Consider the following 12,502-nt stretch of genomic DNA (forward strand, 5'->3'; position numbering starts at 1 on the left):
AAGCACTTCATAGCCAATGAAGTAATTTAGGGAAATGTGGCAGCTAATTTGCACACAGCAAGGTCCCCCGACAAAGAGCAGAGAGATAAATGAACAGATTTTCTGCTATAGTGATGTAGCGGGAGGGATAAATGTGGACCAGGAACCAAGAAAACTCCCCATCTCTTCTTCAAATAGTGTCATGGGAACCTTTCCACACAGCTGAGAGAGTAGACAGGGCTTTGGTTTAACGTCTCGTCGGAAAGGCGGCACCTCAGGCAGTGCAGCAATCCCTCAGTACTGCACGGGACTGTCAGCCTAGATTACCTGCTCTAGTCTCTGGGGTAGGGCTTGAATCCTCCACTCTTCATCCTCAAGAGTGTGACCACTGAGGCAAAGCAGACACCCGAGGGGAGCGAATCCACACGTGGACCAAACCTGCACTTAAATGCAGCCGCCGGCACTTTTTTGGGGGGGTATTTCTTTCCCTTTTCTCTCATTTAACTTCTGTAAATCAAAAAGCTAACTAACACAGCTCCCAAGGAGAAAGTAAGACAAGGAATTAGTTGATTGCGGGACAGAAGCTGGTTACTACCAGAGACAATACAAAATGTTTGTTTGCATTCCTTCCTCCTCTTCCCCACGCACAGAGGTAGAGACAGAACCAGGCTATATTATACCACGACTAATGCTAGCCAAGATTTCAGAGAGAGAAAAAAACAGTTCCTGGATTTCTGTAATTCTAATTACTAAGTGTGACCTGCTGGGAGAAAATGTACCACAGGTGCAAATCTGAGCCATCGTGTTCCTGGAATGACTATTAAACTATGGGGTAGACATTCCAGAAACATAAGCCCCAGAACCTCAGCTGTGATACCTCCTCCTTAATGGGTCGAGTGCATCACACACAAACTTGTAAATGTTGGGCAAACTGTTTCGAAATGATTGTTCTTTTCAGTCAGTTTACTTTGCGTGGATCATCCTTAATCCTGTTTATATACCACTCGGAGTGGGATACGGGGAACTGGAATGTTACCGTGGGTTTGAAAGTTATTTTTGTGCATGGAGTAAGCTTGCAGTGTTAAGTAGGAATCGTGAAGACCCCTCCGTGTTTCATTCCAGGCCTTTTTTTAAAAAAAAGGTTGAGCTCTTTAGGTCGCCTCACACCACTTACCTCATTGAAGGGCTTGGCAGGTGATATCTTCTCTGGTCTCTTCCAGTTTTGCTCTGTGGTCTGCCTGCTAAGGTGCCTCAGTTCCAATTATTCCCATTGCCCCTGTAAGTATAGGCACAATTTTCACTGGTCCCCTCTCCCCAGTACAGCGTGGCCCAGATCAGGAACTTGCTGCACAAAATATACAAAAGTGCAAACCTTCACCCAGTGCCAAACCATGGCACAGTATATTGCCAAGATATTGTTCTGCCTTACAAAGTATCCTGCTGCCTTTTACAGGCTAAAATGGCTCAAAGGCGATAAATCCTCAGGGTTTGATGGTATTTATCCCAGCGTGCTGAGAGAGACTAGAGAAGAAAGTTGTGAAACATTGACAGTCATTATGAAGGAGGCGCTGGACACCACTGAGGTACCAGTAGAATCCTAGAATCATACTGCACAGGAGGCCATTTGGCCCATCGTGCCTGTGCCGGCTCTTTGCTTGAACTATCCAATTAATCCCACTCCTCTGCTCTTTCCCCATAGCCCTGTAATTATTTTCCCTTCAGGTATTTAGTCAGACTGGAAACAGACTAATGTGGTGCCCATTTTCAAAAACAGTGATGAGACAGACACAGGCAACACTACAGACCCATTAGTCTTAGTTCAATTCCATTTAAATGGATTTTATCAGAGTAAATTTAAGGATTATCTGTACAAGAACTAATAAACAATCAACTTGGATTAGAATGGGGAAAATCCAGCTTGACCACCCTCCTTGACTTCTTTGAGGAAGTAACAAACCAGGTGGACTCTGGAAAACCGATGATTGAACTTCCAAAAGGTATTTATCAAAGTTCACATGGCTATTAGCTAAACTCAAAGCTGTGGGGATCCAAGATAAACCTTGGACCCATTGTTGCTGGTTCAAAATCCTTCAATTCTCTACCTCACATCATGGTGAGAGCACTATAAGCACAAGGACTGCAGTGTTTAAAGAAGGTCCACTATCACCGTCTCAGGGAAACTTGGGATTGGCAATAAATACGGCCTTTCCAGCATCACCCACATCACAAGAACAAGGAATTTTAACGGATAAGAAATTGACTGAAGGTTAGAAAACTATGGGTCCTTGTTAGAGGAGTTACATCAGGGTGAGGGAAGACTACAAGCGCAGTGTGACTCGAGCAGAGCAGGAAGGTCTCTTACAGTGGGAGCGGAGACCAAGGGAGTTTGGACCGAATTGCGTTAGAGCCAGATCCTTTTTATATTTATATATACACATCACTTCAACACTATTCCTTTGGAAGCTAATGTGCTCTGCACTGCTTGTGTGTTTTCTTTCTCTTTTTGCAGTTCTTATCTCTTCACAGGAAGAACTACTAGCTTCACAATGACTACCCCCAGGAACCAGAAGGCAGGATAACGACTCCAGTGCAGCATGTGCTGTCAGCACACTTTAAGGTACTCTTGGGTAGAGCAGGAACTGAGCTGAGGCAATATTGGCTTCTTCTTCACGTGCTAAATGTCCAGAGATCGAGTCTCTCAAACAGGAAATTACCAACTTGAAGAAGCAGGTGACAGACCTAGCACGCCTCATGGACTTCAATGACTTCCTTAACCAGACTATGGGTTGGTGTGAGGCCACAAAATGAAGTGTCTGGTTATCCTGGATTCCACCTTCTGAGCAACCAACAGGTTTGCAGTATTACGTGATCTGGATGACACATCGGACACCGGCAGCAGTATGTCTGAAGCAGCCACAGCCTGCCCCAGCCACCATTTTTCCCCTCTACCAATATCACCATGGTATCGTCGCTGTTTATAGCATATTGATAGCGCACAAATAGCTGCGACATCGGCTTGAGCAGCAACAGTCACTGCCCTTCCAAAGTAATTCATTTTCTGAAGTGCTCTTGGACCTTTTGGTGTGATAAAGGCACTTGCAAATACAAGCAATTTAGTCTTTAACCCAAGCACATGCCAATTAGGCTAAATGTTTGCCTAAGCAAAATGAGGTGGTAGTGGTCACGTGAGGTGATAATGGAATTTCCTTTAAGGCAGCAGAACAGTTTGAGATTATCACTTTAGCAGCAATTTGTTTAACCCCACTTCCGACTCGCCCCAGAGATTGACTAAAAATACCCATGAGTTCAGAAAGAAAATAACAGCAATCCCTGTACAGGACACATCTGTGGGTTTAGCTCCAGCAACTCCCCTGCTACTGCTCATAATGATGGAACATTAAGAGCACTCTCGAAACATTCATCTAAGCATTCGTGAGAAAAGCTATTGCTGATGTGAAAAGCTAAATTCACCTCGAGCTTCCTACTGTGACGCAGCTGTTGTATTGAGCTAGAGGTGAGGCTGATGCATTAAAGCACTTACTTTATTTAATAAAACTCGACTATTTTAATAGACCTTTCTCTATAAAATGCCAAACGTCTCTCTCAATTGTCACAGTTTTGATTTAAAAGCTCAGTCTGCAGCTCACAGTCGGATTAGGGTATTTTACTACGTTAAAGCCGCTATATAAATGCAAGCTGTTGTGGTAGTTTGCAACATCTTTCCCCCTTCCTCCACCTCCCCCCCCCCCCCCCCGCACCAACCCCAGTACAGGGCTGGTAACTCATGTAACTCCATCATGCCTCTGCCCATGATAGTCAAGTTACTGCATGACCTTGTTGGTTACTTTGTCACCTAATTGGAGTGCAATCCCCATTATATTTGGTTATGAATTCTACACTCACATCCACTCCCCCACCCGCAAATCAACAAAAAAAAGTATGGAAATCCCAAGTCATCATCTTCTTAAGCAGTCCCTCGGAACCGAGGATGACTTGCTTCCACGCTAAAAATGAGTTCTCAGGCGACTGATGAGTCCAATGCGGGACCTACAGTCTCTGTCACAGGTGGGGCAGACGGTGGTTGAAGGGGCGGGTGGGTGGGGTGCTTGGGTTGACGTGCTCCTTGCGCTTGGCTTCCGCTTGCTCCCGGCGAAGAGACTCGAGGTGTTCGGCGCCTTCCCGGATGCTTCTCCTCCACTTTGTGTGGTCTTGGGCCAGGGATTCCCAGGTGGCAGTGGGGATGTTGCACTTTTTCAAGGAGGCTTTGAGGGTGTCCTTGAAGCGTTTCCTCTGCCCACCTGGGGCTCTCTTGCTGTGTCGGAGCTCCGAGTAGAGCGCTTGTTTTGGGAGTCTCGTATCGGGCATGCGGACGATGTGACCCATCCATCGGAGCTGATCGAGCGTGGTCAAAGCTTCGATGCTGGGGATGTTGCCCTGAGCGAGAACACTGATGTTGGTGCGCCTATCCTGCCAATGGATTTGCAGGATTTTGCAAAGGCAGCGTTGGTGGTACCTCTCCAGTGCTTTGAGGTGCCTGCTGTACATGGTCCATGTCTCTGAGGCATACAGGAGGGCGGGTATTACTACTGCTCTGTAGACCATGAGCTTGGTGCCAGGTTTGAGGTCCTGGTCTTCAAACACTCTCTTCCTCAGGCGACCGAAGGCTGCACTGGCACACTGAAGGCAGTGTTGGACTTCATCATCGACGTCTGCCTTTGTTGACAGTAGACTCCCGAGGCATGGAAAGTGGTCCACGATGTCCAACGCCTTGTCATGGATTTTGATAATCGGGCGGCAGTACTGTGTGGTGGGGGCAGGTTGGTAGAGGACCTTTGTCTTACGGATGTTTAGTGCAAGGCCTATGCTCTCGTACGCTTCGGTGAAGGTGTTAACGATGGTTTGGAGTTCGACCTCCGAGTGTGCGCAGACGCAAGCATCGTCTGCATACTGCAATTCGACGACAGAGGAAGGGACGACCTTGGATCTGGACTGGAGGCGATGGAGGTTGAACAGTTTCCCATTTGTTCTGTAAATTAGCTCCACTCCAGCGGGGAGCTTACTGAGGGGGAGATGGAACATTGCCGCAAGGAAGATCAAGAAAAGCGCTGGTGCGATGACACAGCCTTGCGGTCCTTACATGAATTGGGTCTGTGGTGGAACCATTGGTCAGGATCACGGCTTGCATGTCGTCGTGAAGCAGACGGAGGATGGTGACAAACTTTTGAGGGCAGCCGAATTTGAGGAGGACACTTCATAATCCCGCATGGTTGACAGTGTCAAAGGCTTTTGTGCGGTCAAAGAAGGCCATGTACAGTGATTGGTGCTGTTCCCTGCATTTCTCCTGTAATTGGCGCGCGGTGAAGATCATGTCCATTGTGCCCCTTAGTGGACGGAATCCGCATTGCGACTCTAGGAGGAGCTCTTCAGCCACTGGAAGAAGGCGATTGAGGAAGATTCTTGCGATGACTTTCCCTGTGGCAGACAGCAGGGAAACTCCTCTGGAATTACCGCAATCAGACTTGTCACCTTTCTTGAAGATGGTCACAATTATGGCGTCTCCGAGATCCCCCGGCATGCTCTCCTCCTTCCAGTTAAGAGAAATGAGTTCATGAATTCGCGCCAGTAGTGCTTCTCTGCCATGCTTTAGTGCTTCGGCGGGGATTCCATCTGCTCCTGAGGCCTTGTTGTTCTTCAGTTGTCGGATGGCCTCATGCCGTGCTGGGGTTGTGCTGAGATGCTGGCGGGTAGCATGCTGCGGGATGGAGTTGAGGACACTCGCATCAAAGACAGTCTCGGTTAAGGAGATCTTCGAAGTGCTCCTTCCAGCGGGCACTAACTGCCTCCCTGTCCTTGATGAGTACCTCTCTGTTCTTGGTCCGCAGCGGGGTAGGACCTTGGGTGCTTGGGCCGTAGATGGTCTTGATTGCGCTAAAAAATCCATGCACGTCGAGGTTGTCGGCTAGCTGCTGGATCTCCTGCGCTTTCTCCACCCACCACCTGTTCTTTAGATCGCAAGTTTTTTGTTGGACCTCGGCCTTCAGGCATCTGTAGAGCTGCTTTCTTGCTCTCGAGTTGTGTTGCTTTTTCCAGATCAGGAATGCCTTGCGCTTGTGGCTTATTTGCTCCTGGATCTCCTGGTCATTCTCGTCGATCCAGTCTTGGCGTTTCCTGGTTGAGTGACCGAGCATCTCTTCACAGGTATTGATTATGGAGGCCTTGAGTGCAGACCAGGGCGTTGTGGATACACTGTGTCTCTGCATTACTGGGAGTCGTAAGGTTGTTTGTGAGGCGCATGCTGAATAGGGCTTCCTTAACCGGGTCTTTGAGTGCTCCAGCGTTGATTTTCCTGCGGCATTGTTTCTGTTGCCGCCGCTGTTTTGGGGCCACATTGATGGAGATGACAGAGCGGATTAGGCAGTGGTCTGTCCAGCAGTTGTCAGCTCCTGTCATGGCATGGGTGATGCGGATGTCCTTGCGATCCCTCGCTCAGATGATGACGTAGTCCAGCAGATGCCAGTGCTCGGAGCGAGGGTGCTGCCATGAAGCCTTGTACTTGTCTCTCTACCGGAACAAGGTGTTGGTTATGACAAGGCCATGTTCGAAGCATTTCGTCAGGAGGAGGGTACCGTTGGAGTTGGCTTTCCCTACCCCCTTTCTGCTGATCACACCTCCCCAGAGGTCTTTGTCCTTTCCAACTCTGGCGTTAAAGTTGCCAAGAAGGATCAGCTTGTCGCCCGTTGGGACTCGGGACAGGGATTGTTCGAGGCTGGAGTAGAATTCCTCTTTGGTCTCGTCTGTGGCTTCCAGTGTTGGGGCGTACGCACTGATGACTGGCTCCGGGCTAGGGTGAGCCGAACAGTCATGAGGCACTCGTTTATACCGCTAGGAGAGTCTCTGAGACGCCCTAGTTCAATTTTTATGGCGAAGCCTTCCCCATGGAGGCGGCGTTCTTCTTCAGGTGTAGCCACCGCCTTGTTCCTTGAGCTGGCCTTCCCCTGCCCGCTGGGTCTCGCTTAGGGCGGCGATGTCAATGCCGAAACGTCTGAGCTCCCGGGCAACGATAGCAGTACGGTGTTCCGGTCTGTCACTGCTGGCGTTGTCCATGAGGGTCCTGATGTTCCAGGGAGCTGCCAGCCCAGGAGCCATCTTATCAGGAACCAGGAAATCCCAGGTATATGGGAGACAAACCACCACAGTGCCTAGAGAAGGGCAGCTTTCTCTCACTGCCTACATAACAGTGACTGCACTTCAAAAAAGATATCATTGGCTGTAGAGTGTCTTAGGATGCCCTGAGGATATAATAAGTAAAACACTATATAAATGTAAGCTCATTCTTTCCTTTGTACTTTTAACTTGAAGGCTGGACTGTGGTGCTCATTTAAGAAAGCTCACAAAAAAAATCTGACCATCCTGTCCAAAATTTGATATAAGGCAATTCAATTCTCAGTTACTTGAATCAAAAAAGTAGGTGAACAATACATAAGAACATAAGAATTAGGAGCAGGAGTAGGCCATTCGGCCCCTCGAGCCTGCTCCGCCATTCAATGAGATCATGGCTGAACTTCTACATCAACTCCATTTTCCCGCCCTAGCTCCATATCCCTCGAGGCCCTTCGTGCCCAAGAATCTATCGATCTCTGTCTTAAATATACTCAAGGGCTGAGCAGCCCCAGCCCTCTGGGGCAGAGAATTCCAAAGATTCACAACCCTCTCTGAGTGAAAAGATTTCTCCTCATCTCAGTCCTAAAAGGCCGACCCTTTATCCTGAGACAATGACCCCAAGTTCTAGACTCCCCAGCATGGGGAAACAGCCTTTCAGTATCTATATCAGAATACATCAGAAAGGCAAGAACAGAGACAAAATGTCATCCTAGTAGCAATATGTATAAAAGGAGTATTTTATTGATTATTGACATACATCTGGTGCAACGACTTATTACAGTTTTACAGAGAATGTCCATCATTGGTATCCCAGCGGGGAAAGGAGTTTCAATTCTTCTTTTTCCTCACAACTGATTCCGCAGCTGGTTGCTGAGCTCTTGAAGCTCCAGAATCAAGTTGTCCATTGTCTTTTTCTCACCAGCTAATTCACTCTGTATTTCACCCGTCGCAACGTCGGTGTAAAGTTGCTGTAACAGATAAGGCCGAAAACGAAAAAGTTAAGGACCTGTTTATTGTTCTCGCATTGATTGCTACCTGTATTCCATTCAGCAGCTCTTTCCAATTCAGTACCTTAATCTATCTTTCACTCTTTCTCTCTCCTTCGAAACAGCCCCAGGATTAGTTACAATTAGGAAGCAGCATTACATTTCATCAATGCTGTGTTGCCAAATAGCTATCAGCCAACACCACAGCTGGGTTTTTAAATACATTTTGATGCTTAAAACCGATACATCTGAAAATGTGTTACTTGAATAAACCTACCTATTATAAACCAAGCCCTGTTTCCATTTCCGACCCAGTCAGCTGGCGGAATACTTAACATTTACCCAAGGTGCACAGAATTAAGCATCTTCAGCACGAGTATGCAACAATGCTCAACAACTCAACACAACCTTGCCACAAACACACCAGCTCTGCAGGTTTGAGCCTCCTTGACACAAGAAGTTTGCAAGATTGAAGCTGGAGGCAACCCTGGAGTATAAATGACCTGCGGTCCCTGCTGTCGCAGAGTTGTCTTCATACAGCACCTTATCCTGTCCCTCGGAAATGGCCCAAAGGGGCTTCACGTGAATTATTTTGAAGCATAGTCGAGGCAGCAAAAAGCCAGGGGTTTCCACTCACTGCCTCCATCGAAATGTACGGTCAGCAGCAAAGACAAACAGTACCTGCCGGAGGCATTCGCTGCTAGCCTGCTAGTTTGGGTCTGGCAGTGAGTGAGATGGGACTCTGAGCTCAGCAATATTTTTTTTTTAGTATTGCAGGCCTGTATGCCCCTTCCCCCAACCCCACCAACAATCTTGATGGACTGAAACGGTAGTGAATGCACAATAGAGCTAAAGTCACAATTGGAGCAACTTCATGTTCACTGTCTCCACTGTGTAGCTAATCCATTACATGGTATAAACGGGGCAGAGTCAGCACATTACAGGAAGGATGTGATTGCACTAGAGAGGGTACAGAGGAGATTTACAAGGATGTTGCTGGGAATAGAGAATCTTAGCTATGAGGAAAGACTGGATAGGCTGGGTCTGTTTTCCTTGGAACAGAGGAGGCTGAGGGGAGACCTTACTGAGGTGTATAAAATTATGAGGGGCATAGATAAAGTGGATAGAAAGGATCTATTTCCCTTAGCAGAGGGGTCAAAAACCAGGGGGCACAGATTTAAAGTAATTGGTGGAAGGTTTAGAGGGGATTTGAGGGGAAATTTCTTCACACAGAGGGTTGTGGGGGTCTGGAACTCACTGCCTGAAAGGGTGGTAGAGGCAGGAACCCTAACCACATTTAAAAAGTGCTTGGATGTGCACTTGGGATGCTCTAACCTGCAGGGCTACGGACCAAGAGCTGGGAAGTGGGATTAGGCTGGATAGCTCTTTGTTGGCCGGCGCGGACACGATGGGCCGAAATGGCCTCCTTCTGTGCTGTAACTTTCTATGATTCTATGAACAATAACCAGCACATATCACTGAACAAAACTGGGGAAAAAAGAGCGTATTTCAAAAACAATTTTAATCCAAATGAATCTTTGCCTGGCATTCAGATCCACGAAAATGGGAGAGAGTTGGCGATACACTCCTGTTACACAGTGAAAGCATGGGAAATGGAGGTTCAGGAAATCCACTGATAAAATTGTTATGAAGTAGCTGCTGACATTAAAGTGGTTCAAAAGAGCAGCGACTGTTGTGATTTGCAGGGCCACACACAAGCAGCGCTGTACAGGAAAAGTGAACTACGGTCTTGGAATCTCTCAGGAGCCGAGGATCCATGTAGAATCGATCCTAGTTGAATTACTTCCCCCCCCCCCCGCCCACCACCAAATGGGTTCTGATTTTGTTCAGGATAAATTTTTAAACCGATGCAGATCAGAAATGGATTGTGTCACAAACATCTGCTTTTCAGCCCCGGTCTTACATAAACGCAAGCTCTTTGTTCTTTGCTGAGTTACAAGAAAGACCCTGGCAGAGAGTCAGTTACAGACTGGGTTCACATTGGTTTCCAAATGATGATTCATTCATGAGTAAAGTGAAGGTCAGTTTACACAATAAAGCTTCAAACTGATTGGCCTACTCTTGATTGACAATACCATAAAGGAGAACATAAGAATTAGGAGCCAGAGTAGGCCATTCGGCCCCTCGAGCCTGCTCCGCCATTCAATAAGATCATGGTTGAACTTCTACCTCAACTCCACTTTTGCGCCTGATCCCCATATCCCTCGATTCCCCTAGAGTCCAAAAATCTGTCTATCTCGGCCTTGAATATACACAACGATTCAGCATCCACAGTCCTCTGGGGTAGAGAATGCCAAAGATTCACAAAGTGAAGGTCAGTTTACACAATAAAGCTTCAAACTGATTGGCCTAATCTTGATTGGCAATACCACGAAGGAGAAAGAGAATAATGGGTGGGCATGGCCAGAAGACCCCACGTTTCTAACTTGTAGCAAGCAGCAGACACAGGGCTACTATTCTGCTGAACTCTGCACAACAATTGTCCATGAGCATCTGCTACTGGCACCACCATCATCAGACTATCAAATTTAATCCTAATGTAGCTCGTTGACTGGGGGTCCCTCCTGAAGAATAAATATCTGAGCTGGTGGTTCGTAGGTCTCCTCCAACTTTAAATACAGATTAACTAAACGAAATCCATCAAGGAGGAGGGAATGAGAAGAACTGGCAATTGGCCAAAGGCCTGGTAGGTAAATGCAGCACTCAGTGTCTTATTAAGCCGTGCAGACCAAGAATGCCTCATGTTTGATCTCCGTGCTCACAGTCTAGGAGCACCTATGAGGAATGGTCACTTTGGGGCTGGAGGTGTCGATGGAACTGCACCCCAGCAAGAGTCGGTGCATTCAGGGGAGGGAAGGAAGAAAAGAGAGAGAGAGAAAAGGGAGAAAATTGGGGGGGAAAAAAAGAACATTTGAAAGATGAAAGGAAGTTTTGCTTTTCAAGGCAATGCAAGATGAGGAACAATTGTTACTAAAGTTAAAAGTTTTCTTGGGGAGGGGAAAAAAAGAAGCATATTTGGTTAGAATAAGTTTACAAATGGAGGATGGCTATCTTGGCAGTACTCTCCATTTGTAAAACAGATGTGCTTTCTGAACTAGCTTGTAAAATGCTCCTGTGATATGCAAGACAAATAAATGTGTCAATATTAACCACAATAGCTTCCTCTGTGACCAAATGGGAAAAAAATTCAATGAAGACATTTTGTTTCCAAATAAGAAGAATTTATGGGTAACCTTAATCCTTTGATGATTATGGGAGCAGTTCAGTTATAAAAAACTTTTTTTTAAACATTAACCTCCCCCCCCACCACCCACGATTGTGTTAATGAGAGGGTGGACTGCTCTAAAAGCTTCTAAAAATGCTGCAACCAGATGTCTGCAAGAACATTACAAGTTGACAGATCTCCTAATTTCCCATCCTTCTGGGGAAGAGACTGGGCTCTGGTCAACTTCACAGCAGATGACCCAAGATTAAGAACTCATGCATGGCCCAGAAATTCCGTTCGCAGGCCTCCCGCGGGCGGAGGGCTGCGATCTGGAAAAATCTCCACCTGGACCGGAGGGCACCAGGGAGGTGCAGAGTTCCGTTGCTGGGCCTCTCCAAACTGCCGGTGCGCAGGGCCCATGTATCCCAGAGGCGCAGGCGGTTTGCAGCGTCCCTGGGATCATGTGGGCTATGGGGAGCCAAGGAAGGGAATCTCCATTCATACATTTGCCAGGAAGACCTGTCAAATATACGAATAGAGATCACCCCCAAAAACATAGTAAAACTTTAAATATTTTTTTTTTAAATCACATTTTAAAATGACTTTAAATTACATAAATTAAGTATTTTAAACAAAAATAACGGGGCTAAAAATAAACTTACCTTTCTTTAAAGTATTTTTAAGCGATAAGTCAGTGGGAAATTTTTTTAAATTACTTTTTTCAACTCTTATCCTGGTAAAAGCAGGCCTTACGTCTGCTTTTACAGGCGCAAGAATTGTAAGTGTTTTCTGCGGGCGGAGGGTCTCCAAAAAACGGAACTCTCCACCCGCAGAGGCCCTGCTCCAGGGCAGCCGGAGGATCTGTCAAGAGCTTTCTTGACAGATTGGAAATGGCGGTTTCCAGCGCATGCCTAAAACCAGCATTTCCGTTGGCCCTACGGGTGAGTACACAGTGCGTACTCACCTGTAGGGATTGGAATTTCTGCCTCATTGTGTGGGGAAGTCACAGGAGCCAGCCAGTGTCCAGCCACTCAAGACCAGAGCAAACTACTATACCAACTATTGGGTACTGAGATGCCTATTTTTATAACACATGGTTAGCATTTTTTTCCTTATTCTGAGAAGACTGCAAATGATATTTGTACTTTGA

The 12,502-nt window shown here is 46.8% G+C and overlaps 1 protein-coding gene across 1 annotated transcript in view; it reads right to left on the reverse strand.

The window, feature by feature from the left end:
- Positions 1-7,861: 7,861 nt before the first annotated feature.
- ttc27 (tetratricopeptide repeat domain 27) overlaps positions 7,862-12,502 on the reverse strand; it is a 237,478-nt gene continuing 232,837 nt past the window's right edge. The window contains exon 20 of the mRNA XM_085977359.1: positions 7,862-8,108. Coding sequence (XP_085833485.1) covers positions 7,986-8,108 — 123 coding nt within the window. The 3' untranslated portion in view covers positions 7,862-7,985. The remainder of the gene's footprint in view (positions 8,109-12,502) is intronic.

The sequence above is a fragment of the Somniosus microcephalus genome, chromosome 3, assembly GCF_052327205.1.
Source record: "Somniosus microcephalus isolate GS21.2 chromosome 3, FLI_Smic_1.0, whole genome shotgun sequence".
NCBI lineage: Eukaryota > Metazoa > Chordata > Chondrichthyes > Squaliformes > Somniosidae > Somniosus > Somniosus microcephalus.